General features: G+C 36.9%; 3 protein-coding genes across 4 annotated transcripts in view; 2 read left to right on the plus strand and 1 right to left on the minus strand.

The window, feature by feature from the left end:
* serpine3 (serpin peptidase inhibitor, clade E (nexin, plasminogen activator inhibitor type 1), member 3) overlaps window positions 1–3,057 on the plus strand; it is a 5,739-nt gene extending 2,682 nt beyond the window's left edge. The window contains exons 4-10 of the mRNA XM_065293288.2: window positions 1–38; window positions 130–360; window positions 663–861; window positions 1,574–1,674; window positions 2,309–2,395; window positions 2,670–2,753; window positions 2,859–3,057. Of these exons, the coding sequence (XP_065149360.2) occupies window positions 1–38; window positions 130–360; window positions 663–861; window positions 1,574–1,674; window positions 2,309–2,395; window positions 2,670–2,753; window positions 2,859–2,908 (790 nt within the window). The 3' untranslated portion in view covers window positions 2,909–3,057. The remainder of the gene's footprint in view (window positions 39–129; window positions 361–662; window positions 862–1,573; window positions 1,675–2,308; window positions 2,396–2,669; window positions 2,754–2,858) is intronic.
* Window positions 3,058–3,492: 435 nt separating this feature from the next.
* Window positions 3,493–17,581, minus strand: ints6 (integrator complex subunit 6). 2 transcript variants are annotated; one of them, XM_065292613.2, is made up of 18 exons: window positions 16,305–17,576; window positions 16,149–16,226; window positions 15,522–15,671; window positions 13,604–13,693; window positions 13,099–13,282; window positions 11,801–11,926; window positions 11,187–11,335; window positions 10,093–10,245; window positions 9,864–9,996; window positions 9,643–9,737; window positions 9,437–9,547; window positions 9,135–9,350; window positions 8,610–8,736; window positions 8,324–8,466; window positions 8,030–8,201; window positions 7,253–7,591; window positions 6,796–6,889; window positions 3,493–4,857 (listed from the first exon to the last, which is right to left on the minus strand). In XM_065292613.2, the coding sequence occupies exons 1-18, from the start codon at window positions 16,413–16,415 to the stop codon at window positions 4,764–4,766; spliced, it is 2,565 nt and encodes an 854-aa protein (XP_065148685.2). In that variant the 5' UTR covers window positions 16,416–17,576; the 3' UTR covers window positions 3,493–4,763. The 2 variants fall into 2 exon arrangements, with proteins under 2 accessions (XP_065148685.2, XP_065148686.2); XM_065292614.2 differs by lacking the exons at window positions 3,493–4,857; window positions 6,796–6,889 and having other exon boundaries at window positions 7,477–7,617; window positions 16,305–17,581.
* Window positions 17,582–17,881: 300 nt separating this feature from the next.
* Window positions 17,882–27,535, plus strand: wdfy2 (WD repeat and FYVE domain containing 2). The gene is made up of 12 exons (XM_065292615.2): window positions 17,882–18,303; window positions 20,455–20,522; window positions 20,854–20,927; window positions 21,557–21,611; window positions 22,248–22,398; window positions 23,339–23,451; window positions 24,078–24,204; window positions 24,327–24,432; window positions 24,785–24,886; window positions 24,956–25,086; window positions 25,762–25,870; window positions 25,970–27,535. Exons 1-12 carry the CDS (start codon window positions 18,167–18,169, stop codon window positions 25,997–25,999), a joined length of 1,203 nt encoding a protein of 400 aa, XP_065148687.2. The 5' UTR covers window positions 17,882–18,166; the 3' UTR covers window positions 26,000–27,535.
* The last annotated feature ends 69 nt before the right edge of the window (window positions 27,536–27,604 follow it).

Genomic DNA, 27,604 nt, shown 5'->3' on the forward strand with positions numbered 1-27,604 from the left:
TGCTCAGCTACAGCAATTGGCACATTACCACAGTAAAGGTGAGTTTGGGTTCAGAATAATGTTTTGTAGAAAGCTGAATAATAAGAATATACATTTAATCGTTTGTTTTAATTAATCTGATTTCTACAGCTGATGACAATATTCAGATAAGACAGGTGCATCCGCAATCCGGTGAGCCCCTGGAAGAAGTCCACAGAAAAGACACAGTGCCTCACATGGCTCTTTTGAGCACAGTGGTGTTTCGTGGTGCTTGGCAGAAACAATTTCACCTCACTGAGACTCAGAAACTGCCGTTCTTTCTCTCAGATGGCAGCACAGTCAAAGTGCCAATGATGTACCAGTCAACCGAAGTCAACTTTGGTAAGGGAAGGAGCAATAAGGGCTCCAAACTATTATAAATAAAGGTGCTACAAAGGATTCATTGCAGATCAGATAAAAAAAAAAATTCACACCATGATTTCATGACCTTTAAGTAAATTACATACATTATTTATGTGGACTCATTGTGTAGTTACAGTGTTATAGCAGAATTTACAAATGTAGGTTGAATAATGAAATATGACTGAATGCTAAACAGTTTCTTCAAACATAATGTTAAAAAAACATAATAATAAACTTGTGCCCTCACTGTATCTGTCCACCTGTGTTAACTGCTCACTCAGGACAGTTTCGCCTGTCTTCAGAGCAGCAGTATACAGTTCTGGAGCTTCCGTATCGGGATCGATCACTTAGGCTGTTGCTGGCATTGCCGAGTGACCGGAAAACACCTCTATCGCAGCTGGAATCTCAGCTTACAGCCCGCACTGTGGAATTGTGGGATAATGGGTTAAGGCACACTAAGATGGATGTATTTTTACCCAGGTAATACCATCAACACATAAACCAAATGCATGTGAAATTTAAATATAATTTACATTTTAAAATAATTAAAATGCATGTACACTCTCATATAAATGTACAAAAGCTGTCCCTAGGGTGGTACCCCTATAAAAACTACAACTTTGTGGTACCTCAAATGTTTACTTGTAATTCAAAATACAAATTGGCACCTCAAAGGTAAATATATGCAGTGTTGGGGAAGTTACTTTTAAAATTAATGCATTACAATATTAAGTTACTCCCCAAAAAAAGTAACTAATTGTGTTACTTAGTTACTTTCCATGGAAAGAATTGCTTATGTTACTTTTAAGTTACTTTTGCATTACTTTTTCTTACTTGGCTGAGGCTTGATCTCTTTCAGGCCTTGCAGGTGTATGTTCAGTTTATTTCAGTACATTATTTTATTTTTAAATTGAATTAATTAAACTAAAAAGTAACTCGCATTACTTTTTTAAAAAGTAACTCAAATATTAATGTGTACATTTCTAAAGTAATGCATTACTTTACTCGTTACTTCAAAAAAGTAATATTATTACGTAATGCGCGTTATTTGTAATGCGTTACCCCCAACACTGAATATATGTTCCTAAATGGTACATATAGGGCCCTTTTAAAGGGTACCAATCTCAGTGACAGCTTTTGTACCTTTATTTATGACAGTGCTTATTACACTGTGATCATGTGTGAATTGCAGATTTAAGATGGAGAGCAGATTTAATCTAAAGCCTGTTCTTCAGTCTCTTGGTATCTCTGATGTCTTCAGTCCATCAGCTGCAGATTTTAAAGGAATTTCAGGTATGGTAAATTTGCTAAAAACATTAAGTTTTCACATTCAATACACATTAAGCACATATTATGCCCATCTTTACAAGATGTAATAAAAGTCTCAGGTGTGCATGTTCAGTGTCAAACACCCCACACATCATTTGTTATTTCCTATTTGGGTGGGAGCAAAAAGCACTTTTTTTCAGCCACAGCTCTTCCTTACCAACAGACAGTGGGAGCTTTTGGTTAAAAATAGATTAGATTTTTGTGAATACAGTCTGAGACAGTTAGCTGCATTAGAGCTACAATGTGCTAACAAACTCTTTAGAAAAGCTTTTGGGTAAAATTAACCAGATAGTCAGTTTCCATGGGCGGGGCTTTGTTTGTATGATGTCACATTATCAAGTGAATCAAAACAGCAAGTCTATGAGACTGCTTTGTTTTAATGGGGTTTATAAAAGGAAAGGTGCTTGTTTTTATTGTAGGGTCGTTGTGTTCACACACTGCCAACACACATTTACGTTCAATGACCTTGCTAAAGTGGATTTTGCATATTTTTGCTAAAATATTATTGCTCAGTTTACAGTTAAGTTATACATTATTTTACACTTGCCTATAAACCCCTCAAAATAAAATACAAACCTTCTGTTTAATGTGTGTACAGATAGAGAAAGGCTTTTTGTATCCGAGGCTTTTCATGAGGCAAGAATAGATGTGACAGAAGAAGGGACAAAAGCAGCATCAACCACAGGTATGTCATGGCTTTGCTTGCTAAAATGAATTCCAGCATGTCAGACAAAAGCATATTAGAGATCTCTGGATGTTATGTTGTTTAAGGTCATCAGATGATAAAGTCTGTTTAAGCATTACCTTTGGAAGGTGGAGCACTTTTTAAAAACATGTGAAGGATTTAGACTGCATTAGATAGTTACTGTTGTTGACATTGGGTCTCTGTTGTTTTTAGCATGCGAGTTAGGAAACATTTCCTAGCTTGTAAACCTCTCATCAAATTTTTCTTTCTTTAGCAATGGTGCTTTTGAAAAGATCTCGTTCAGCAGTTTTTAAAGCAGATCGACCATTTCTGTTCATCTTAAGACAGATCAGCACAGGTATATGCTATAAATTGTAAGTAAAATCAATAAGATAATACACAAAATCATTGAAATTGTATGTTGTTCTTACAACTTTGTTTTGTGTGCATTTTTATTTCACAGGTTCATTATTGTTTATAGGTCGAGTTTTAAATCCATCTGCGATGCCTTGAAATTTCTGCAAACTGCTTCAAGTATAGTACTCACATCATCTCCCTGAAATATGTTCAGGGGTTCAATGGAATATCCGAGGACCATAAGGGGGTCGGTCTACTGACAATTAAGAAGGAGGGACATGACTTTCTGTACATATCTGTAAATAAAATTTTATTACCTCTGGGCATTTTGCACTTCAAAATCGCTGCTGTCATGTTTTGTTCACTCATTTCTGCTGTGTCTGGAAAATAATGGATCATATGCTACAACAATGCCATTTAATGTAACAGTAAAGACCCAATGAGGTGAAGCATTTAAACGTTTTTCATTATCTAAACCTTTATAAGCAGCATGGGCATGTCATGTCGATCTAAAAAAAAGATGAGTTTGACAAATCAAGAAAATACAACAGAGCTGCCACAAATTGCTCACATCCCTGAACAATGAATAACTTTGTATTATCAGCACAAAAGGCAAATGAAAAGAATACACAGAAGATGAGTCACTTGAACTCTTCTCATTGCAACCAGATGGTTTGCACATAGCAAACTAATACTTTCAAATACCACAACTTCAGAAAGAAGAACCACAGTAAAATTAATGACAGAAAAATGTATTTTATTTACATGACTATTTACAGTGTAAAACTTTATTTAGATACATACAAAAAGGAGGCTTTGCACCAAAAGATTCTCTTAAATACTATTTTCAAATGTAACCATGTACATATATACAGAAATTTAAAATTTTTTTAAATAAGCCATCATCTTTATCGGTAACACAGATGGCAAAGGTTTGGTCCCTACATTAGGGTGCAGGGTTAGAAAGAGAAACAGAAAAATAAACACAAATACATAACATACGAGAAACTGAATGTAAGGCAGTAATGTAAAAATACATTAGCAGCAACCGCCTTCCACATAAATGAACAAGTGGCTTAAGGTTTGAACAATGTTTCCCATTTTGTGAGGATCAAAAAAGATTTTGACATTCTCACTTATATCTGTATCAATGTTTTTTTATATTCTTCCTACTATAATAACTTCTGTAAGCAAAATTCATTACTAAATTATAAACGGGTCTTTTTAGAGATTCCTCAAATGTCATTCAGAATTTCAGCAGAGGTCATCTTTAATTGATTAACATGAAAATAATAAACAACTGCTTGATGGTCATGCAGCCTAACCAACATTACCGTTCAGAAAACACTCAGTTTGAAAGTTTTGAAACAATATTTGCCATAACGAAAAATCCCAGATAAAGAAAATCAAGTATTTAAGTATTAGGAAAACAAAGTATGCATGCACCTGCTAAATCTTTCAAAATGACAGCATTCCTGAGATGAACTGTTATAAATAACAATGCAACCTACAGCAACAAAATGATGGATAATGTGTTTTTATTGGTGTAGAATATTGCTGATTTAGTCCAGAGATTAAGTAGAGATCCAGCTCAAGAACTTATTTAACAATAATCTGTCTGGTCTGACACTGAATGCAACAGTGAGTAGGCAGCACCATTTCCTACAAAGCTTGAAAACATGTTTATAATAGCGATCAATGACATGTGAGAGGCCATGGGGAAGGAGGGGTGTAGTCAGCAAATTAGCAAAGGATGAATCTGATAACAATAACGATCATCTTTGGCACAAGAAGAGAAAAACCGACAAAGAAATAGCAGTGCGTGTTTGAGTGCGTCTTGTAGAGCCACTTGTCCCATTTCACCCATCCCTGAGGTTTGGCGACAATGCATCATTTCCTCAATAAAACCAGGTTCAATGTCGAAGGACCGAAGACACACAAGTCCAAAAAAGACGTTACATAAATAGTGCAGATCTGTGCGTGAGCATTTCAAGTAGGGCAGATGGAGTGCTCAGAAACCATCCAGATGATTCATGCTGTTGGCTCTTAAGTGAATCTCTTCTAAGAAGTTCTCCAGCTGCTCAATCAAGACTCGTTTCTTAAATCTGTATGCAAAAAAAACCAAAATGCTTCAATCACACTTTACGTAAAACATTCAAGAGTCACAGTCAAAACATTTCACTTTTAAAGGGATAGTTCACACAAAAATGAAAATCTTTTACTTACTTTCATTATGTTACAAACCTGTATACATTTCTTTGTTTTTATGAACACAAAAGAAGATATTTTTATAAATGTTTGTAATCAAACTGTTCGTGGACCCCATTTACTTCAATAGTATTATTTTCTCCTACTATGAAACTGAATGGGGTCCACAAACAGTTTGGTTACAAACATTTCTCCAAATATCTTCCTTTGTGTTCATCGGAACAAAAAAAAATGTATATGGGTATAACACAACACGAGAGTGAGTAAATGATGACAGAATTTTCATTTTTGGGTGAACTATCCCTTTAATGCATTTTGTATTTATTCTTGAAAAGGGGATAACAATGCTAGGACAAAAAATATGTAAATTTAATTAGCATTATTCATAAAACAAGTATGGGATTGCTAAATTTAATATAATATCTATATAGTGGGCAACATTACAGAATTAAAAACACTGTTCTTTACTCCTTTCCCCAGCCAGCGGCAGCTTTTTATTACTTTCATTAAAGTTTAATGCCTTCCAGAAAAGTTTCTTTATTGAATATAAAAATATATAATATATCAAATAAAAGAAGAGACCCTATGCTTTAAAAAAAAGTTTTATCCCATCTTTATTTGTTCTCTTTATCATCACCTTTCAAATATGGGTAGGTTTCTTCAAAAGTACCACTTTTATTAGAGATCAGATTCAGGATGATGATCCAGTGTTTCCCAAACATTGATTTACTCGTGGCGCACCCCCATGGAATCAACACTGGCCGCCACGAATAGATTTTTCATGATTCCCATTTACATTTATATTTTACTGCTTAAAAATGTCTGAATTCAGTGCAAGCGCCCAGTGCGCCCCATCCCTTTCTCTAATGTTGTGTGCAGCGTGCGCGCCTCTCTCTCACATAACAGCGAAAAGGTGGCGGTGTTTTCAATGTCCGTTCCTCCGTATACTTTCTTTTTCGCGGAAACGTCAACAGTCACAGATTTTACTGACAGAGAAGAAGGCTGATCGAGTTTATCACGACTTGACGTAAGGTCAGCATTAGTGTTTCCCACACACCCGTTCTCTCCCTTCTCTATGATACGGTATGCCTGCGCACGTGTTTTGTAGGAACTTTGTGAAACAGTTAGGCTACTGTGTATTCTCTCATATTTCTGAATTTGCACCGAATTTTCTGCGCTATACGCGACAATAAAACTCACATTTAAAATAAAAAATGGCTCATAACAAGACATTGATGAGAAGGAGCCACAGTATGGTGATTATATGGTATGGTGAGATTATAAATCAGGATTTTAGCAGCAGTTGGATAAAATACGAGGTGTTACTGGTTCATGTTTAGTCACTACTTTATAGTATACTCATTTTATGTCTGACAAAAGAACTGATCATATGTAAAAATAGCATTCAGTTGTGTTTAAATGCAATATAATGTTACAGATCAAAGAGTAGAAGTGAAACATATTTCAGGTGCCAACACTCTATTAAACGCAAACACGTGATGACGTCACATATATGCTATGACGTCATCACTGCCACAAGTCTATCAAAATCCTGTGGGAAACACTGTGATCAAAACATACACTGAGTATTTACTGCTTTTGGATCCGTAATGCTATAGTGTTTGATAAGGTGGGTAATGTGCATAATGGCAAAACTACATTTTGCCATAAAAACTCGTACTTTGGCAAGGAAGCGGTTTCTCTTAATTGATGAGATAACTCGTCTATGGCGGGAAAAGAGTTAAAGCACAGTAAATACAGACACTTGGCTTTGCACATTGCTCTCTATGAAAACAGATGCAGATAACAGCATTTTGAACAAAAGGAAGGAGTACCTGGCAGCTTCTTTGATTATATTTTGCAGGAAGATCAGTCGTGTTTCCAAACTGCCTTGGATTTGCTTGAGGAGGTAGAAGATTTTCTCATAACCTGCATTGACATGGAAGAAAAACGAGATTTTGGTTATAATATAAAATACTGTATGTCAAACATTTTCCTCAGTGGTCAAACAAATATAAAACCATCAGGAAAAATCCATTCCCAAAATCTGAAATAGTCATTAAAATGTACAAAAAAAAAAAACTATGAATGAAAACCAGCTGTAAAAATATTTACTAATTTCACTTTTAGCAAGTGCAGTCGAACCAGAAAAGTGACTTGATTTAACAGTCCCAAGACAAAATGTTTGTGGGTGGTCATCTCCACGCTTATTGAACCCCCCTCCTAAATCACATTACGGAAGTGGAGATGATGGAAATGTATGTAAACGTGTGTTGTAACTCTCACACATACGTCTCCCGGGTTTCCTAATCTCCTTGGTGATGAGTACTCGGAGTTCAGAGTTAAGCTCTTGGCTCTCTTGATTCCTGATCTTCTTCAGTTGGCAAGGCGAAGGGTAACGCCGCGGGGAATCCTCTTCACCCTCGCTGCCCAGAGACAGCTCACTTTCGCTGGACTGGCCGTTCTCCTGCACTTCCTCATGCTGGTTCTCAACCTCATCCATCTCAATGTGGTTCCTCTGCTGGAGCGGCTCAGTCTCTGGCACGGGACTCGGCTCCCCGTCCGAGATGTGATTTGGCTCGAGGTGGTTGGCGATGTGGTTTGTCACCTCTTTTTGATCGTCATCTGGAGCTACGATTGATCAGACACTCGTGAGTCTAAAGGCCCATCCACACCAAAGACAACAATAATCACTACGAAGTTTGATTTTTTTTAAATTAGGAGAACTGTTTTGTCCACAACACAACTACAATGATAGAGTAAACATTATATTTGGGACCTCTTTAGGAGCAATGTTTTTCAATGAAACCTCCACATCCAATCACAATACATTCAAATCTAAAGGGTTTGCACATTTGAAATGCAAACTTGCAGTGCCACAGTAAAAACAAACATGAAGTGGATGCCAATAACATGAACAAACATGAACTGGATTTAACTATCCAAGTAGTTTTATATAACAGATACACATAAGCATGAAATTTATACTAAATTGTGTGTGCATGATGGAGTATCCAGTACTTGATGTTTTTGCCAATGTGTTTGTGCACCAGCAGGTTTTGTCCTTACTTCTAGGTGGTGTTTTTGGCGGTGTGTATGCCCGACCCAGCCGAAGCAGAGGGGACATACAGCGTCTGCGTTTAGGGGCCCCTACCCCTGCAGGGCTGCTTGGTTCACCGGGACGCTTGCCTTTGCTTTGAGTGCCAGTAACAAATTCATCTGCTTCATCCACCATCATTGCCTGACACAGACAAATTTTATATATATTAAATACAAGAGTGGTTTATGAATGATTCATCCCTAAACATCAAGATTTGTTTCTGCAATCAAAAGGTTTGCAATTAGAATATACATTTTAGATACCTTTTTGTCCAATTTAAAGGGGTTACCAAAGGTGTGCAGACGTTTAGGCTGATCAGGGTCTGCCTCTCTCAGAGGGGCGGGGCAATGCTTCAGGAAGTCCTGATAGTTGCCCATCTGAGCTATAGGCACACTGTGAAGTTGATCTAGGAAAAAATATCGATTAGAAAAAAAAATTTCAGGCTTACAAAACATTACAAAATTATTTTACGGTTCTACTTGGGTTAAATACAATTTATTGAATTGACCTTATTTTCTCAATATCTATAAATGGGCATCTGAATCTTACCTTGATCTTGCCCTTTAAGAATGCAGACATTGGTGTGCAGAAGGTTGCGCCTCATGCGGCTCAGCTGGTCCAACAGATGAGCCCTTGGGATATCATACGGGTTACGTAATCCTTGTGGCTTCAATGCCTTTCAGAAAACAGATGGACAATGGTGAGAATGAGAGATGTAAATCAATAAGAATGGTGTCATTATCTTAGTCCTTGTGTACTTTTACTTCATAAAGCAGTAGGCTGGATACAGTTAAAAAAATTACTTTTCACAGAACATCAATAATAAAACAAAAAAGTATTACTTTGATTCTAATGTGATCTGGTAAAAATAATGTTACTTCTAGCTGGGACACTCAAGCTTTCTAAACTGCACATTTTTAAAAGCTACACTTGCCATGGTTTCAACTTTAGAGGCTTCATTTAAAACTTCAATCACCTTTGGTATCTTTGTGGATTTCCTGGTCTCACACAACAGTGCAAAACAACCACACTTTTTGCAATATTTGGGTGTGACAAAGCATGCTATGTACTTACTGAATTCAGAGCAGCTAGCTGAAACCCAGCAAACTCTTTTGTATTAGCCTCATTAGGCAGAGCTGGCCCGTCTCCCATGATGCTGTGCAGCAGCTGTGTGAAATCCTTCCTGTGCGCCAGAGAAATAGCGGAGCTTCTACAACGAAGTTTAATCCCGTTTTCCGGTACTGTCTTTTTTCCCACTAATGCACAAACTCTGTCTGCCTCCACCTTCGCCTGAAATGTTCACACAAAACCAATTTCAGTGAAGACCTTCGAAGCATTAGGCACTTTTATCAACAGAATTTATGTTTAGTAGATACCTGCTGACTGAGCTTTTTGAGGTAGGACACAACACTGTAGCTGAGGCCATACTCCATGTTTTCAGCCAGCAGGTTTGGAGCTCCCATCATTCTTAGGGCTTTCCTCAGGGCCTGGCAGAAATAGGAAGGGGGAAATATTAGCTAAACAACTTAAATACCATAAGCAAAACATATGGTCATATGAATGAAAGTAATTTATTACTTACAGTGATGTAGTAAGGGGGCATTGTCTTAAGATAAGTTTCAAAAGACTGTCGCCATTTTGCCGGAGGCTTAAACTTATGCACAGTAATTAAGTCATCTAGAAATGCAATGCAGAAATCCAAATGTCTGTTATAGCAATTAACATACAAATATAAAAAGGTGGATAACTCGAAACTAGCTTAGTGGAAACAAAGTACTTAATAGAAAAATTAATTAAACTTACCAAGCAAAGGCAGGACCACAGGATAGTTATATGGCATAACAAATAAGTTGACACAGTTGAGAGCCGTGCTGGCTTTCAGATAGCCAAAAGGCTGCCCGAGTTCTCCATATTTAGCACTGTTACACACAAAAACCTAAACAGGAACATCACCACAATTAACATGTAGTCATAGCTATACCAATGATATTTAAACTACATGTGAATGTGCAGACTGTGTTGTGAGCGGTACCTGCCAGCAGGTGTGTGGTGATTTCCTTTCTAGTATGTACTGTGTAAGCGGCGAAGGCTCCAGCTCATACTTGTCAAAGGGAACTTTATCCACCACCATGGGCTCTGAATCAACACATGTGAACTTCACCTGCGGATGAGCTGTACGTGGAGGCTGCATGGAGGCAACACAATCAAAGTGAAGATTAAGACATGAATCATGAAACTGAAACAGGCATATGGGCGATTCTCGCGAAATTAGACTTATGAGGTGTCATGAAACATTTTGATAAGAAGTAAATGCAAAGTAAGAGTATCAAAATAAGAAGCATACAGTTACAAACATCTCTTCATGTACTTTTTTGCACATGATTTCAACTGACATCATACAAACCAATTTATTGTTTTTTCAACATTTAAGGAGAAAATTTTCATTACCGCAAATGTGTCCATGACTGAATTTGGGTTCTTTGACATGGAAATATTTATATTATACTAGAAACATTTACAGTAAAGAAACATGTTGTATTTGGTGATCATTGGTAAATGTAGAGACAATAAAAAGGAATATAAATGTGTCCAGGACCAATTTTCTCATCCTCCCCAACAATTTTCAATCATTGTTTAAGCCCTCAAGAAACTAACATTTTGAAAAAAATTTGTTGGAAGGGACATAATTGACTGTGACACTCAAGATGGCTACCAGGTAAGCAGTTCTTATTTTTCTCTTCAGATAAAAGTTGAAATTTTGTTTGTCATAGTACCTAGACAACTTTTTAGTTCTTATTACCGAAACATGAATTTGTAAATGCATATATTTAATGTAATATCATGTTGTGGTAATGATTATGTTTGATAATGAAAATCTAAAACAAATGTTAAAAATTCTATAGGAAATATTTTTTAAATCCTCTAAAAATAATGGTTATAGTAAGTTCAGACCTTTATCTTATATGTGCAAAAATATTGTCTTCAAGGGCTTTTAAAAAATTCTGATGCTGGAGACTTCTAAATGCAGATTTTGTGAGAATCACCTACATAGAGAATGGCGGTACAAATAAAAGCAGCTCTGAACAGATGGTATAGAACACAGGACACACAATAGTTTTGTCATACCAAAGTAGGAGAGTTCTGGTCAGGCCAAAAGGATTCTGGGAGAGGCCAGTGACCCACAGGAACACCAGTTTTAGGATTGGGTCTGACATAGATGAGCTTATGAGAACTGTGCCATGGCTGAGGTCCATACTTCACCTCTGCTGGACCATCTGGAAATAGAAAAAAAATACTAGCTCCTTACTCAAAGCCTTATCTGGTCCACAAGATTAAACCAAATTTAAACTAAGCCTCTGTGGAATTAAAATGCTATTCATACAATAAAGCCCTTTACGTATTTTGTATACATTTAATATTGTTTACATCTGGCATATTCTTTTCTACTATAATAAATATTGTGCAATATACTGTTACAGAGGCTATAAATGCACCCTAATATAGGATTTGTAAAAATAACTACCCAATTCATCCCTCCTACTCACCTGTAACAGACAAAAACACAGCCTACGTCTTACTAAAAATGCAGCTGTATCACATAAGAAATGGAAGTCGCTTTATGCCATTCGTTTAAATAAACCATTACATACAGACCATGGCAGACCACAGCAAGATCACATGGCATTACTATTGAAACATCATATACACTATAATAAGTGCAGGTAATTTGTGGTCATCACCTTCGGTAGGGGTGGGGTCAGGTCCAGTCTTCTCAAAATTGATGACCACTCCACTTTGAATCTTCTGCACTAGAGACTCTAGGCACTGGTTTAGCATTCTTTGAGAAAACACACTGTATGACCGACCTACAAAGACACAGGGGAAACATGTATTTGTTTTAGTCCTTGGCAAACAAGTCTGACACAAGATAAGCAGTAACTCAATTTCAAGCACTGTGGTGTAAACCAAATTGCTTTCGGTGTGCTTTGTCAGTTCATTGCCAGCACACACACACACACACACACTCCGAGAGCACAGACTCATCTCTCATCTCTTTATGTTTCTGTCTCAATTACACGACTGTGCGAATCAGCATCTTTCTTCAATTCACAATTCAAACACCACTCACAGGATTTTACACAAGCTAGGTCGAGTACAGTCCCTGTCAGCTGAATCTGCGTTTGCCTTTCAATAATGGGAATATTACAAACTTTTAAAGTTGCATGTGGATTAGTCAAAGCATGCCACACCTATTAAACTGGTTTCCGGTTATGGTCACTAGAACAACTTTGACGTAACAATTTTTACAAACAACAAAAAGAAAGTATAAAGTTTGTGAAGGTGCACAGCTTTTGATGCTAAAGCATTGCTAAAATCTAGCACACAACATCTTCTGAAACTAAACATTCATGTGACAATGCCTGTGAAAACCCAGCTATAATCACTTTTTTTGTGAGGCCAACTGTTTTCTTACATAAACAATGTAAAGAAAACTCGTTTAAAATATAACCTTGATATCTTCAATACTGCCTAAGGCCATTGAAATTGAATTGAAATCAATTATTAAAATCAAACTTTGATGCTCCTAATCTCATAATTAGCCTGAAAAGTCCTCATTGCTCCTCTTCAAGTAGATCTAAATGTTAAATAAAATGGATTATTGCCACTGTGCCAAGATAGGCCTCTTGAGGTTAATGCATATTTATGTACTGTTAGACTTCCCATCCAACCACATGATGAAAACATAAAATGTCATAATATTTAACGCAACAATTTGTTAAAGAAAAGCCTAAAGGCGTGCTCACATTATCCCAACCAAACTGGTATTATGTTGTGCTTTACTTCTGTTTTCTTTAAAATGATCGCATCCGAATGACAAAAGCGTGCCCGGGCTTGGATCGCAGTACAGAGTGAGTGCTTGCTTTTGTGGGACTAGGAACGGGGGGACAATCGCTCTCGGGCATGGATCGGTTGGGTTAGGTATAATATGAATGCACCCTAACAAATACAGGTGAAAAAACTGAAACAGCACACCCACCTCCTGTGACTTCACACATTGGCGTAATAGGGGAGGAGTCAAGTGGAACTCCACCCATTGGTTCTGGGTCAGGTGAGGTGTGGCCTGGAATGCGGAGAACTAAAGAGAAGAGTCGCTGGTCCCATCGGAACGGCTCTTTGGTCAGCTCACTGCCTGGCAATGGTGTTGTCAGGGGTAAATGTAACTGGAGCAGAGCAAAAGGATGAATTAAATCTCTGCACATGTCAGCACGTACAGAAAAGGTAAAATGCTGCCATAACAAAACACTGATATTTTGTTGTACTAGTCACTGTACCAGCTACATACTTTTGCAATAGATCTGAGAGTCATGTGGTACAGAACTAAATCAAGACTTGGCAATGGAGACAGTAAATTATATTTGAGATAAATGGCTGGAAACAACAGCTCAGGGGAAAACAAAATGAAATAGGAAACTGATGACAAGACAGGAAGGCTAGTCCAAAAGGAAGCTCTCAAGAGCAGTCAAAGAGGAGTAACAACCCACCTCATCTTGTACCCCAGCACTGCTGGTCAGCTTGTTCCCATCAGTTATGGCCACAATAATAGCGGGCTCCAAGAAAAAAGGGTTTCTACCCTGCAAAAGACAAGACAATATGAAGGTCATAAAACAATCATAAAATGCCAAGAATTTGAGAGAGATCTCATTAAACAAATGCAAAACTTGAAATAATGCCAGAGATATTGATGTCTTTCATATCAACACTGACTTTGTGACATATACACAGATACATTAAGGCGTAATAATTCAAATCATTTTTTTCTATAAATAATCACACCTAATTGCTTCTTCAACCGTAAAATCTGCACTCTGATGACACCATATTACTCAAAGCCCTAGAAAATCATTATGAAAAACAACTGTGTTCACCAAAACGGTAGAGATTAATGACTTGACTTTTACAATAATATAAAGTCAAACTTTCCTGTCAAAATGTATTACGAGCAGCCAGAGGATATATAAAATTACCAGTTTTTCATCAGTTATGATACTACATTCAGTTCTTCTACATGCCAGTAAGAAAGACCCAATATAGAAAATCATCTAAACCATACCATATAACAAAACATTTCAACTGTTTTCTATCAAAACATGAAAACAAACGGGATGTATGAAACTAAAAAGCAGATTAAACTAAAAAGCAACAGAAAGAGTTAGTAACTTTAAATCAGTATTTTTATTTCTGGTATATAATTGTGAAGGTGAGTCTCAATATTACTGCAGCTTGCTTAGACTACAATTTTAAACTTGCAAATCTTCCAGCAACATTTACAGTAAAGCATTTGACCTGATTTCTCTAAAGCAGTGGTCTCCAACATGTTGCCCGCATAGAATCTGTGAGTTGCCTGCAAAAGCACATTCTATCAATAGACTCAATTTTAATATTACATATTTTTATGTCATTTTGGCATTTTAAACAATGATAAAACATATCAACAAGTAAAATAAAATCAAGTAAAACAAAAAGTAGCCCTTCAGATCCATTTTTTTATCCATTATGGTAGCCATTGCTTACAAAAAGGTTGGAGACCCCTGCTCTTAAGCGATCTGCAGTACAGGAAAACATATATTTATCATTGTGTGTGTTTCCAGGTAACTGAACCCATGACTTGGCTGTTGCACACACCGGTCTCTACCAGTAGAGCTACAGAAACACAAGCAACAGCAAAACCCATGTAAAATAGCTATGAACATGAATTGTGCCGTTTGTTGAGGAGTGTACCAATAATTTTTTGCCTGACAGCCAATACATTTATCAAAGGAAAAAATTATATTAAGATATAAGTAGGTGGGATCTCCTAATCCTGGGCCACCTGGCAGCAACCACCCAGAACATCCAAGCAACACTCTAGCATTAAATATCTTAACAACAATATAATAGCCGTTAATCAGCAATTTATTAGAAAATCTAATTACCTATTATTTTTAAAAACATGTTCTAGCTACATATCATTTAAAAACAATTTAGTCTACTAAGACACTTCAATATTAAGGTGGGCTTCATAAAAGCCTACTCTTATCAAATGTACAAGATGTGACCTTGTAGTCTATCTGTTGATTGATATGCTAAGAGCAATTATTAGAAAACAGGCTCTAGAATCTCTTAAAAATGTAAAGGTTTGCATCTTGCACACAACATATAAAAAGCATAACTGCAATCAAGGCATCACTTGGAATAATTAGAAACAGAATTGGTCCTACGACAAGACTTGCTCTGGGTTATGTTTGCCCTTATTTGCGTGTTAAAAGCAATATGATAATTAGTAGTGCGTGTTAACATGGGCTGTTGGGATCGTGTTGGCAAAGTGTGAGCCTACTGGGTGCTTGTTTAACTGTGAGATGTGGGGGTGGGCTCATGGGGTCAGACCACAGACTTTATACCAGTCTGTGGTCCAGAACATACCTGTCCATAGTTGTCTATCCCCGAAACTAATCTATTGAGATTGAGCAAGTCAAAAGCGGTCCTTAAAGACTGGCCGATTGTCGTCAATCCAACTGCTTGAAGGTTCCTCAGCTCTGTCATAAAAGTGGCATGACTGTCCTTCCATCCGGCCTGAAATGTCAAGACAGAACCAAATGTAAGATTATGTCTTTTAAAAGATTCACAAACACACACCCTCCCAACATCACAACTCTTCAGGCATATTGATCCTAGACTGGGCTTTGCTTAAATGGTCTCACGTTGAAGTGTAGTGTAACAGCTCATGAATCCTTCTCTGGGTGTAAAACTTAGGATGGTCCCAATCTCTTTCTCCTCAAGCGCGCACACACACACACGCGCGCGCGCGCGCGCACACACACACACACACACACACACACACACACACACACACACACACAAAGAACACAGAGCTCTCTGCTGCCACACTGGACAAAATGTCGGCCATGTTCAAAACACACAAATACATGCTGGAGAAAATATTTTGACAACACAGATTTAGCCGACGTATTTTTAAAATCAAAACGATGAACCGAAATATGAAGTACCTGGAGTGAAATAAAGAAGGTTTGGAGAAAAATAAAACAGTACCTTAATTCCAGCAGGCGCTTCTTCGTAACTCACTAACATGTATCTGTCCCCTCTGCTGGCTGGATCTCGACTCCTCAGCTGTGGAGAAAAGTGAATGGGCACGTTTTAGTAAGTTTTTAGTAGAGTGAAAGAATGCGGAGATGTGTGTTTATTTACCTTCAGGAAAGTCTCAACTGCGCCCTTCGCTATGTCCAAATAGCTAGTGCCCAGATGGGAGCGCTGGTTCATGGAGGCGGACGTGTCTATCAGAAAAAGTAACACGGGCATTGTGCTGATAATCTCCCCTGCTACATGGACCGAGTGTCACTACAAGCGGACTATTGCAGAGAAGTCTTTTGTTCGCCTCCTTTCGCTGCTGTCAGCACGCTGCTAGCCGGCTAATGCTAACTGCCTCGCGCATTCTTTCTGTCAGAGTGTAACTGTAATAAGTGTTTAAAGAGCGATGCCTTGTAAACTTGATCAAACCTCAGACCCTGTGGGGACTGGTTGTTGATTTACAAGGGAAACGGGTGTTGTTGCTGCAATTTGAAAGAAATGCCTAACTTTTATCATGGTAACTTTCTGTTTAGTTTACGTCCATGATTCTCCTCACACTGAGGTCTGCTCGCGGGCTGCGGTGGTTTTAGTCCTCGCTCAGCGCTTGACTCCGCCCCACAAGCGCTACTCGAGTCCTCTGTCAAAAACGCCTCATCTGATTGGCAGATGAAAACGAACAATTTGCATATCCTGAAAAGCGAAGTTCACTAAGCGCATGCGCGTGTGGAAACCGTCGAAGGTGGAAACTTATTGGAAGCACGTAGGACAAGTATTGCATTGTTGTAACCTGTTTTCAAAGCTTCGTTTTTCAGACTCATTTGTTTTTTAAAGTCTACGTGAGCTTGTTAATGCCCCAACTATAAAAAGAGCTCTTGAGACGTAACGTCCTAGAAACATAAAGGATGAAAAATCGAAGCAGTACTGTGATTCTTAAAATGCCATGTTTTCAACAAAATAAAGGAGATAATAGAATACGTCAGTCAGTCTGATGGATCAAACTTGTAATGTTGTCAACCATAATGGTTTACCTATATGTTTTGTATTTGTATTATGTTACTGTCACTAGTTGTAAAGAATGCCAATAATCTGTCTTAATGTTGTTATGCACAAATTGTAAGAATGGAGTCTCAAATACAATACAGGGACTACTGCACTGATAAAGAAGGACCTTTAAATGTGACCTACATTATTTCCCCAAATCCTCAAAATAATGCACTAACTAGGATAGATGCCAAATGACACAAAAGTATTAATAAATAAAAATTTTATGTAGTAATGGATTTAAATGATTGTCTCACATTGTAAACATTTAGTGATATTTTTTATGACAAAACATGTAGGATATTTAATAGGTATATCTATAATAGATATGTATAAACGGTGTAAAACAAAACGTTAAAAAAAAGGAACCAACATTTGAGTAAGAAAATGTACAACAGTTATGTGCAATGCATGCATGTCTGCACATGATAAGCCTGTGAACTATAAATACAACAATTTCCACACAAGTGATGTTTTGACAAGTTAAATAAACATTTTTTTTGTTCTTCATAAGATAATAAATAAAAAAATAATTATTTCCAAAAATGGTACTTCCACATAGTACCGTTTTGGTTCAGTGAACCATGCAGAATGTTAATACATTTTAAAAACAGGAAAAATGCATGACGCTCACCTTCCGGTTTTACAAATATGGTATTCGCTAGAGTCAAAACTGCACATCGAAAACGCAAACATCTGTGATTCATTCCTCAGTCGGATTGACCGAATTTATAGAAAGGGGGATGAGTCTGTTTATGGTACATGGTATAGCGATTGCCAGTCACTGCAACGATACAGCTTGTGATACTGTAGGTAATCAGCTGACCTGCAGCATCCTTGACCGTCGCAGCTCACCGTGTTGCAGGTTAAGTAACCGACGGACCTGTTTAGCGTGTTATGCTGCCCAGAGAGGATTTAAGTGACGAGGATACGACAGCGCCATGGCGGCAGAGATTCATCCCCGTCCCCAGACGCGAAAGCCCGTCCTGCTGAGCAAGATCGAGGGGTTTCAAGATGTGGTGAACATGGCTGTGATCATACCCAAAGAGGACGGGGTTATCAGCGTGTCTCAAGACAGGTCAGCGAACTTAGAAATAACCTCCAAACATGAGAATTGCATTATTAGCAAAATACAAGAACGTCCGGTTTCATAGCAGTTGTGTCACAGAAATGAATAAATGCAGTTTACTACATGATTTATTGTAAGAGTGTGGTTAATAATGTAATAGGCTTATTGTCAGTCTCCACATTAACTCTTTAAAGGCTTATTTGTATAATCGATATTTGCATCACCATTAAAGTATCAAATAAAATCTAGTAATCGCTTCACATTTCGGTGCTCACGTGCGGAGTGATTTATCATGCAAGGAGTATTTTTTATGTAAGGGGATTTAAACCGCCGATCATCGTGTGTAATGTAGTTAGTACAGCATTTATAAAGTACAGCAAATAAATAAAGACTTCAAGGCCCCTATTGTACACAATAATATTTAAATCCACCCACTCACAATTTCCATCCAATGAAAATTTGTTTTTAGCTATATTAAAAATGTATATTCGTTACTAAAATAATAAAACACAAAAATCTTGATTTTTATTTTCCTTCATTACCTTTGTCTGCTTGTTTTGAAAATTTAAAGGTGCCAAAGAATGCATTGAAATAATATATTAAATTGTTCTTTGATATTTACATAGAAGGTATGTAACTTTATTAAGTGCCAAAGTACCTATAAACATTTTTACATGTCCATTTACAACCCTAGAATTTGTCCTGTAAATGAAATGGTTTATTTGTGCCCTATTTGGAAGGGGCATGAATAATAATGTTAAGCTCTGCTCTGATTGGCTCTGCTCTGAGGCTCATGCCAGTAGCTCACATTAGTAAACATGCTGGGGGCATAAACCTCGACTGTCAAATCGCAGTCGTGTGATGTTGAGATTTGCCTGTTTTCCAGCAGTCTTTTGCATGCACAAGGTTTGCATAAGAATGAGGAAACAAATGTGTACATGTCATTATCATGTACAGAACTCTTATTATTAATTTATGCCTAGATAAATACAGTTTTTTATTCTATGGCACCTTTAAAGTTTGATAAACACAACTGTAAAGTAGGGATGTAACAGTTAAACCGCGTGTCCCATTAAAACAATTCAAGGAATTCAATTGCAAGGCTGCGATTCTTTGTTTCATCCATAGCTTGTGCGTGTACTACGGGATTTGGTCAGTAGGAAGTCTTTACCCCTCATTATGAGTCGGAGTCGTTAATAACGTGAATTTAAAAAAGCAACACTCGTAAAATAAAAATCATTCAAAATATTCTTTATTATCATGAAAATACCTGAAACAATTTGAAGAACAGCAATATAAATATTCCTGTAGACATTTCCTGGGATAGCGATTGCAATGCTACTTCTTCTGTGGCACAAAGGGAGTTTCTGCATGGGAGCGCCCCCTGGCGTTCGGATGTGCCGGATAATTCATTCAAATTCACTCATTGAGAAAACGCGCATTTGCACGTTTATTTGTTACACCCTTATTGTAAAGCATCCCAAGCTGGTTCTGTTCCTAACACGTTCCTACTCCCACTTCCTTTAACTGCAATAAACCTACAACAGTGTTATTATTATCATAACAGCTCTATAGTTGGATGGGGTTTCGGGTTGAAACTGAAATAAGTACTATATTATATCTAGTGGGTAAGTGGGATGTGCAAAGGACCTGCTGATGAGAATTAGCCAAACAAGTGTTTATTCTAATGGGAATACAAATAAAATACCCAGTTACAACCATATAGGTATATTTTTCTTGATCACATCTAAAATGATGTTGGGACCTTTTTTGTCTAAAAAAAAAACTCATGTAACTTCTCTTCGTTTTTTATTGGCTGCCACTTAGATACTGTTTCTGTCATATTGGCATCTGTATATCTATCTGTGCAGTACAATCAATGCTGAATAAAACAATCCAATCCATTCTGACAGCTATTAACAGCCACTTGTAATTGTCTAGCTCTTTCTTTCCACTCATGGAGGGCTTCCTATTCATTCATTCATAATAAAGCTTCATAATAACTTTACATGCACTTGTTGGGCCTTATTTATGAAACCTATTTTAAAGCCAAATTGTATTTGAAAAGCTATGTGTATTAAAAGTGGTCTGTGATTTGTTTGGTAAGAAAGTGTCTGCTAAATACATAAATCAAAATTGTATGTTTTTTTTTTATTTCAGAACAATACGCGTGTGGCTGAAGAGAGACAGCGGTCAGTACTGGCCCAGTGTCTATCAGACAATGCCTGGTGAGACCACTACTAAAATCCTGCTTTTTTCAGACAGCATAGTTAGTTATCATTTGAGCATTATGAGACATGCAACCAAAAAGCTTTAGAAATTTTACTATTAAAGTAGAAAGCAAAATAACACCAGTCTGGGCACGAACTTCTGTTTGTGTTCACAGAAACCCACACTCATCAGTTTCACTTCCCCGTAATGATGTCATTTTTTTGCTGGCTTTCTGGTTAACTATTGCCAACTGTTATGAATAGGTCACTTTTCACAGTTAGAGGGCATGTTTAGTTGAATTCATAGTGAGATGGATTCTGTTGAAAATCTTTCTTTCTTATGCTGTAGCTCCATGTTCATGTATGTCCTTCAACCCAGAGACAAGGAGGATCACTGTTGGAATGGATACTGGTGTTGTGTCGGTATGTTGAGGAAACTTTATTATAGGGATGCACCGATATAATTGTTTGGGCCGATACCGATTTAAACAGACAACTTCTGGCCGATACCGATGCCGATACCGATATTAAACACTTGTATACAAAACTATACAGTTGGTCTATTAGCTAGTTTATTTCTGCATCAAATTATTTTTACTAAACATGGATTGGATCTAATTAACATTCAACTGACCAACATAATAAGAGAGGCACAAATTAAGCTAAAACAAATATAAGACAGCATGACAACCTTCAAATGTGGTTTTTGCTATTCAGCATTTATTTTATTAACAAACATTAACTAGTTTTTTTTTTTACATATAATGGATTTATTTATGCAGTTAATTAATAAACAATCTGTATCGGCCTTTCTCGTGCTATTGCTGATATGCAGATGGTTTCAAATTCATCAAAAATCGGTCGATAAAAATCGGCGGCCGATACATCGGTGCATCACTACTTTACTATTAACCACAGTATGAACTAAACTACTGTTATAATCCCCCATACTTGTTTTTTACGTATTTGTCTTAATTTAGCCCTTTACTAAGCAGTAGTTGTGTTCACCCTTTATTTTTGTCCTGTGTTTGGGTGGTTTCATCTCTCTTTAGGAGTTTGTCTTGTCTGAGGATTACAATAAGATGACTCCTGAACGAACATATCAGGGTGAGTCACAAATCTATTGTCAGATTTGTTTGTTTTGTTAACTGAACATACAGTATATCTATGTTGTGTATGGATTAACCAGTTATCTCCATCATTATATAGCCAAACAGCATATGATATGAGAAATATGTTTCTTTCTGTTTCATTGAAATATATTGTATGTATGTGTATATATTGTATTTTCTAAGAATTGATTGAAAATACAAGGCAGACATTTTAAATATGACCATATATTGTTTGTTTTTTTGTGGTTTTTGCTGGATGGATTCCTATAACATTAATTCAGTAAGCTTCATCTATACAACAGCAGCCACAGAAACATAGACATTTGCCATGTACTTAGTTGTGATCTAGGTGGATTTATTCATTATTTACTAAACACTGAGCTCAATTACAGTGGATTATGGCTAAGAATGACATGAATAAAATGCAAGCTTATGTAAGGCTTCAAACAACAGAAAAATGAAATCAACACTGTTGATACAGATTTAAAGTTTACATAGCGCTACAGATGATGAAGTATGTTAAGTGCTTTGGTTTTAAGCTGCATTTCACTTAAATCATTGTAAGTGAAATCTAAATATGATAATTGGTTAAGTGTCTCTTCCTCATTTTGTGCATTGTGTTTTTTTATAGCACATCAGGGTGGCGTGACCGTAGTGTTGTTTGTCTTGGAGATGGAATGGGTTTTAAGCACGGGGCAGGACAAGAGCTTTACGTGGCATTGCTCAGAAAGTGGACAGCAGCTGGGCACATACAGGACTACAGCATGGGTGTCTGGACTACAGTATCCATTTTAACAGCGAAACGGTCAAACCCCCTTGAAATTTACATTTACTCCTTCTAAAATAGATGAAGCATTAGCCTCATCACAAACCAGTCAAGAGTATATGAAGAGTTTAAATGCAAAGCCCTCTAAGTGTGCCTGACATGTTTTTTTGTAAAATAGCATTTTTATTATCATGATCTTATGTTAAGGTTCAGTAATTTTACTTTGAAATGCCTTATTTCACAAATGTTTTTGCTCCCACCCAAGGAGGGACATGTTGGACATGCTATGATAAATTATCCATGGGGTAGTTTGAGCTGAACCTTCACAGACACATTCTGGGCACACCTGAGACTTATATTACATCTTGTGAAAAGGCCGTAATAGGTACCCTTTAAAAAATGTCTTTCGCTTCAAAACCTTCTAAGCAGGAAAAAACTCAATTTCTCAAGACATAGTGCACAATTGCAGTATCACTAAATGCAATTAGAAACATTGCAAATGATGAAAGCCAGAATTCAAAAGGAATAAAGGGGGAGCTGTCATGCACGTGGCTTCAACAGTCGGGTTGTATTTAGGTTCAAGTACTCACAAGGGACCTAAATTTGAATGTTATGTCGGTCGTTTCATATTCGTCTTTTGTGCATTTTTAAGACCTAAAAATCAAAGTGGTATTTAACTGATTCTGACAACACACTGTTATTTCTGAATGGCCTGAGGCTGTGATTAAGCGGATTTTGCATCTGAGCTCTTTTTATTTTTTGAGTAAGTTAGAGGTCAGTCTGTTATAAGGAATATTCCATATAAAATGAATGCAAAATACTTAATGTTATATAAATTAAATTAATAGCTAAACACTGTAGAAAATACAGAGTTGTGGGTGGTATAAATACTTAAATTGTGTGGATTTGAGAATTCAGAGATTTTACATTGGGTTCCTTGACAATCCATGTGTAAGATTCGATGTTGAAACCAGACATGCCTTTGTTGGAGATCATTCTGGTCAAGTGACAATCCTAAAGCTTGAACAGGAAAACTGCAGCCTGGTCACAACTTTTAAAGGCCACACAGGTCCTCACTTGTACACACACAGCATATAAAAGACCAAGTTTCAAAGCACTAAACAACAAATTTCACAGTCACTCTTTAAGTAACAATCATAACATTTGTATAGAGAACATATTTGCTTAATTTGGGCATCATTAGATGCCAGCATATCTGCCAAAAGATGCTCTGTGAATCCAAGTGCAAGAAACAAAAGCACCCCAAATGGGTACAATAAACTTAACAGGGTTAAATTATTTGCCTTACTAAACCAATTCATAGAGTGTAAAGGGGTGGCAATGGGTGGCAATGGGTCTGAATAAACAAGTGAATTTCTTAATCCAAATAATCATTGTAGAGTGGATGGCGCCCCTTGGTGGCTTGGATGACTTGACAATGCTTTACTGAACTATTTGTAAAAACAGTACTTTCCCTTTTTAAATTAGGGAAGTGTTTATTTTCATAGTTCACAAATAGACGAACACACACACAAACATTAATTCTAATGCAACTATACACACTTTACATTTTATAATAACTGATTATTATTATTTACACATACTGAAACCATTTTGGCAGTATTTTGCGTTAAACAGACGTACAATTAAACAGTGTAAGAGGGCATCTTATTGAATTTTTGTTTATTTGTGTAGGCAGTGTTACTGCTTTGTGTTGGGATCCTGTTCAAAGGGTTTTATTCTCTGGAAGTTCTGATCACTCAATCATCATGTGGGACATCGGGGGGCGTAAAGGCACAGCCATTGAACTGCAGGGGCACAAGTAGGACATTGTTAAATTACTGTCATATGATATTTTAATAATGTAAGTGCATGTGAACTGTGTCTTTAAGATGTATGACTAAACAAAACATGCTTATGTTCAAATCTATGTGTGTGTGTCAGTGATAAAGTGCAGGGTTTGTGTTACGCTCCTCACACTCGTCAGCTCATTTCCTGTGGTTCGGATGGAGGAATCGTTATCTGGAACATGGATGTCACACGACAGGAGGTACAAGATAAAACCCATAGAAAGTAAATATTAAGTATTAAATAGGAAGTAGTATATGGGACAGAGGAGAATCTTTTAGTCAATGTGTTTTTGTCATCATAGTGTTATTGTTTTTTACCACATTGCTTTAATGAAAACATGGGTCAAGCTGCTGACATAGAATCCCCAAAGTTTATGCAAAACCTAATTAATAATTTAAGATATCCCAGCCTGATTTGAGAAATTTTAAAGTAACAACTAGGAATCTTAAAATGGCTTTGTATTCATGTTTTTGTTGTATTCATGTTATTCATTTGTATAATTACGAAGCCCACTACAGTTTTAACATGTCCTTATCTATTCTTGGTCTCAGACTCCTGAATGGCTCGACAGTGACTCGTGCCAGAAGTGTGAACAGCCGTTTTTCTGGAATTTCAAACAGATGTGGGACTGTAAGAAAATTGGTCTGCGGCAGGTAAATCACACAAAACTTAGATGACGTCACACAATCATAACTTTATTTTAACTTTATTTTAATCTCCAGCATCACTGTAGGAAGTGTGGCCAGGCCGTTTGTGGAAAGTGCTCCTCTAAACGTTCAACTATTCCTCTCATGGGGTTTGAATTTGAGGTGCGGGTTTGTGACAGTTGTTACGACTCCATTACGGATGAGGAGTAAGTCAAAATTGGGTTTATTTAACGTTTTAAATAGCATGAATGGTTGTAGATTTTCCTGTAGCCCAGCTGGTAGAGCAAAATGGTGCCAACACAAGGCTCATGGGTTTGATTTCTAGGGAATAGCCTCAGTATAATGCATTTAAAGGGACAGTAAGTAGGGTTTTAAGTGTTTTATTAATCAAAATCAATGTCTTTATTCATAAATATGTCCTTGTTGGTGTCATGACCTCTGCCAGTGATCGTATTTTTCTTTGTAAGCTTACGGTAGAATTTCTTCTCTTTACTTACATTGAACGAGTAAGTCCAAGGAGGCTTCCATGTCGTTCCGCCGTATTGATAAACTATAATAGCAGAAAGGGACAGAGAAGCACTAGCCTACCAATGGGTTTCCACAACGCGTTTTCATTCAGAACACGTGAACCACCTGATACGGACAAGGAGATCAGTGATTACATAACGCATACCATAGGTGCAACACACATTTGGAAAAGCGAGGCGCTAGAGAGCACTATTCGTTTGAATGCAAAATACAATTTCACCACTAGATGGGGGTAAATCCTACTTATTGTCCCTTTAAAAGTTAAAATGAAATGCAAGTCATTTTGAATAAAAGTGTCAGCCAAATATATGCATGAGTTAAAGTCACTTGTAGCATTTTTTTTCATTGTTTAGACGGGCACCCACTGCAACATTCCATGACAGTAAGCACAGCATCATTTATATGCAGTATGAACCAACCAGGAGCTGGCTTCTTACCTCTGGGACTGACAAAGTCATTAAGGTTAGTCACTATTTAAATTTACATGTGAATGCACTGTTTGATCAACTTTGGCTGGTAGTTAAAATTCAAAGGTTATATATTTTGTGGGCTTGCATGCAGCTGTGGGACATGACTCCAGTGGTATCATGAGAATTCCCCAACATCATCTGCAAAAAGAACAAAAAGGTGTATAGAGGAACAAAAAAATCAGGGCTAAACCGAAAACAAAGATCTGTGTTCATAGAAAACCTTCACATTTCCTCGGTTTTCCAAGGAAACATATCTTACCAGTGATTGACAGATTTATCTCATGGAGAATATTGTGACTTTGAAAGCTGATGTTTAAAAGATGTGAAAAACTGCATTTGTAAATATTTGTGCATGCCATGTAAACATTACATTACAATACGCATTGCACAAATAACACACTGGGTATAGAAACAGTCCTGTTATAACGTTGTGGTCCAGTCTGAATCTGCTTGAATATACTGTATGTAAATATTTCAGGTTGTTTGTGTTGACAAACTTGTGTTGCTATATTTTATCTGTGAAAATGTTCAGGTTTATATTGTGGTCATTTTATGTCTCTTCCCAACCACAAATGAATCCTTGTGATATTACATTAAAGCATGCTGGAACTGTTATATATTGAAGTGCCTTCACCACAAGCTAATTATCAGCGGTCAGTACTTGGCATATGATGAAACTGGCTTCCCTTTCGGTCACAATCTATTGATCTTTTGGACTCAATGTGGCAATGTGGTGTAGGTTAGTGTGTCAGTTAAACATTTACAATCCAATTATTGTTTTTAAGAATAAATCATGCTTCATTCTAATATTGCACATTTGGAGAGCAGCTGATGTCTGATATATGCCTGATTACAGTAAGAACAATTCATTGTATTTTTATTTTTTTGTTCCAGAATATTGTCTTGTCACATGCACTGATGTTTTTGCTGTATATTGAATCAAGGCTTTTGTAAGGCGTGGCTTGTGCACTAAAGTTTATTATAAGCAAACAGCATGCCTTTGGAGATTTTAATAGTTCATTTCAAAGCCATAAGGTAAATTCTAGATGATCCAGGGTATGAATACAGAAAATACCAGGAAAGACACATTTTAAAGAGGTTAAACTTTAGTGCAACTATAACAAAATTACAAGTGCAGCTGTTGGATTACAATTCTCAAAATATTTTAGACTCTTAAACAAATAAGTAACACAATGTGACTAAAAGATTTCCTAAAAAGGCTAAATCATGTGATGTGCATCTTTATTGGACAAACCATTGTGCCGAATATTTAGTGTAGTATTTACTATACTTTATATATATATGTATTACACAGTGAACTCTTTGTTCATCTGGAATTGAAAGCTTTTATGGATTTTGGGAGATCTTTTCTCACATAAGAATTCTTATTTACAAGAACGCAGTCTCATTTAACCAAACCTGAACATAGTATTTCTGATCATGGTTTTAAGAGATGGTAAGCATGTTGAAAGCGTGTTTCTTTTACCACTAAAGCACCATCTCAAAGCACTTAACGCACTCTTTTATTTTTGTTTTTCCCAGCAATGGTTTGTGATCAATGTCTTAAACACCTTCGTGGTAATACTAAAATGTGATTGAAATTGTGAAATAAAGTTTATACAGAAATGGAGAGTTTATGTTGTGGTTTCGTCTATTTTTTTTAAAAATGCTGGTGGTCTTATTTGAACTCGTCAAGTTAATATAAATCAATAAATTAATCATCCTG

The sequence above is a fragment of the Paramisgurnus dabryanus genome, chromosome 15, assembly GCF_030506205.2.
Source record: "Paramisgurnus dabryanus chromosome 15, PD_genome_1.1, whole genome shotgun sequence".
NCBI lineage: Eukaryota > Metazoa > Chordata > Actinopteri > Cypriniformes > Cobitidae > Paramisgurnus > Paramisgurnus dabryanus.

Bases quoted from the DNA above. Each gene is read 5' to 3' on its own strand.
- ints6 (XM_065292613.2), bottom strand. From the start codon at position 16,415: ATGCCCGTGTTACTTTTTCTGATAGACACGTCCGCCTCCATGAACCAG. The intron at 11,927-13,098 runs GTGGGTGTGCTG...GTGTCTTTGTAG, and splicing joins AATGTGTGAAGTCACAGGAG to GTCGGTCATACAGTGTGTTT. The intron at 11,336-11,800 runs GTGATGACCACA...TTCTATTTCCAG, and splicing joins TGACCCCACCCCTACCGAAG to ATGGTCCAGCAGAGGTGAAG.
- wdfy2 (XM_065292615.2), top strand. From the start codon at position 18,167: ATGGCGGCAGAGATTCATCCCCGTCCCCAGACGCGAAAGCCCGTCCTG. The intron at 18,304-20,454 runs GTCAGCGAACTT...TTTTTATTTCAG, and splicing joins ATCAGCGTGTCTCAAGACAG to AACAATACGCGTGTGGCTGA. The intron at 20,523-20,853 runs GTGAGACCACTA...CTTATGCTGTAG, and splicing joins TGTCTATCAGACAATGCCTG to CTCCATGTTCATGTATGTCC.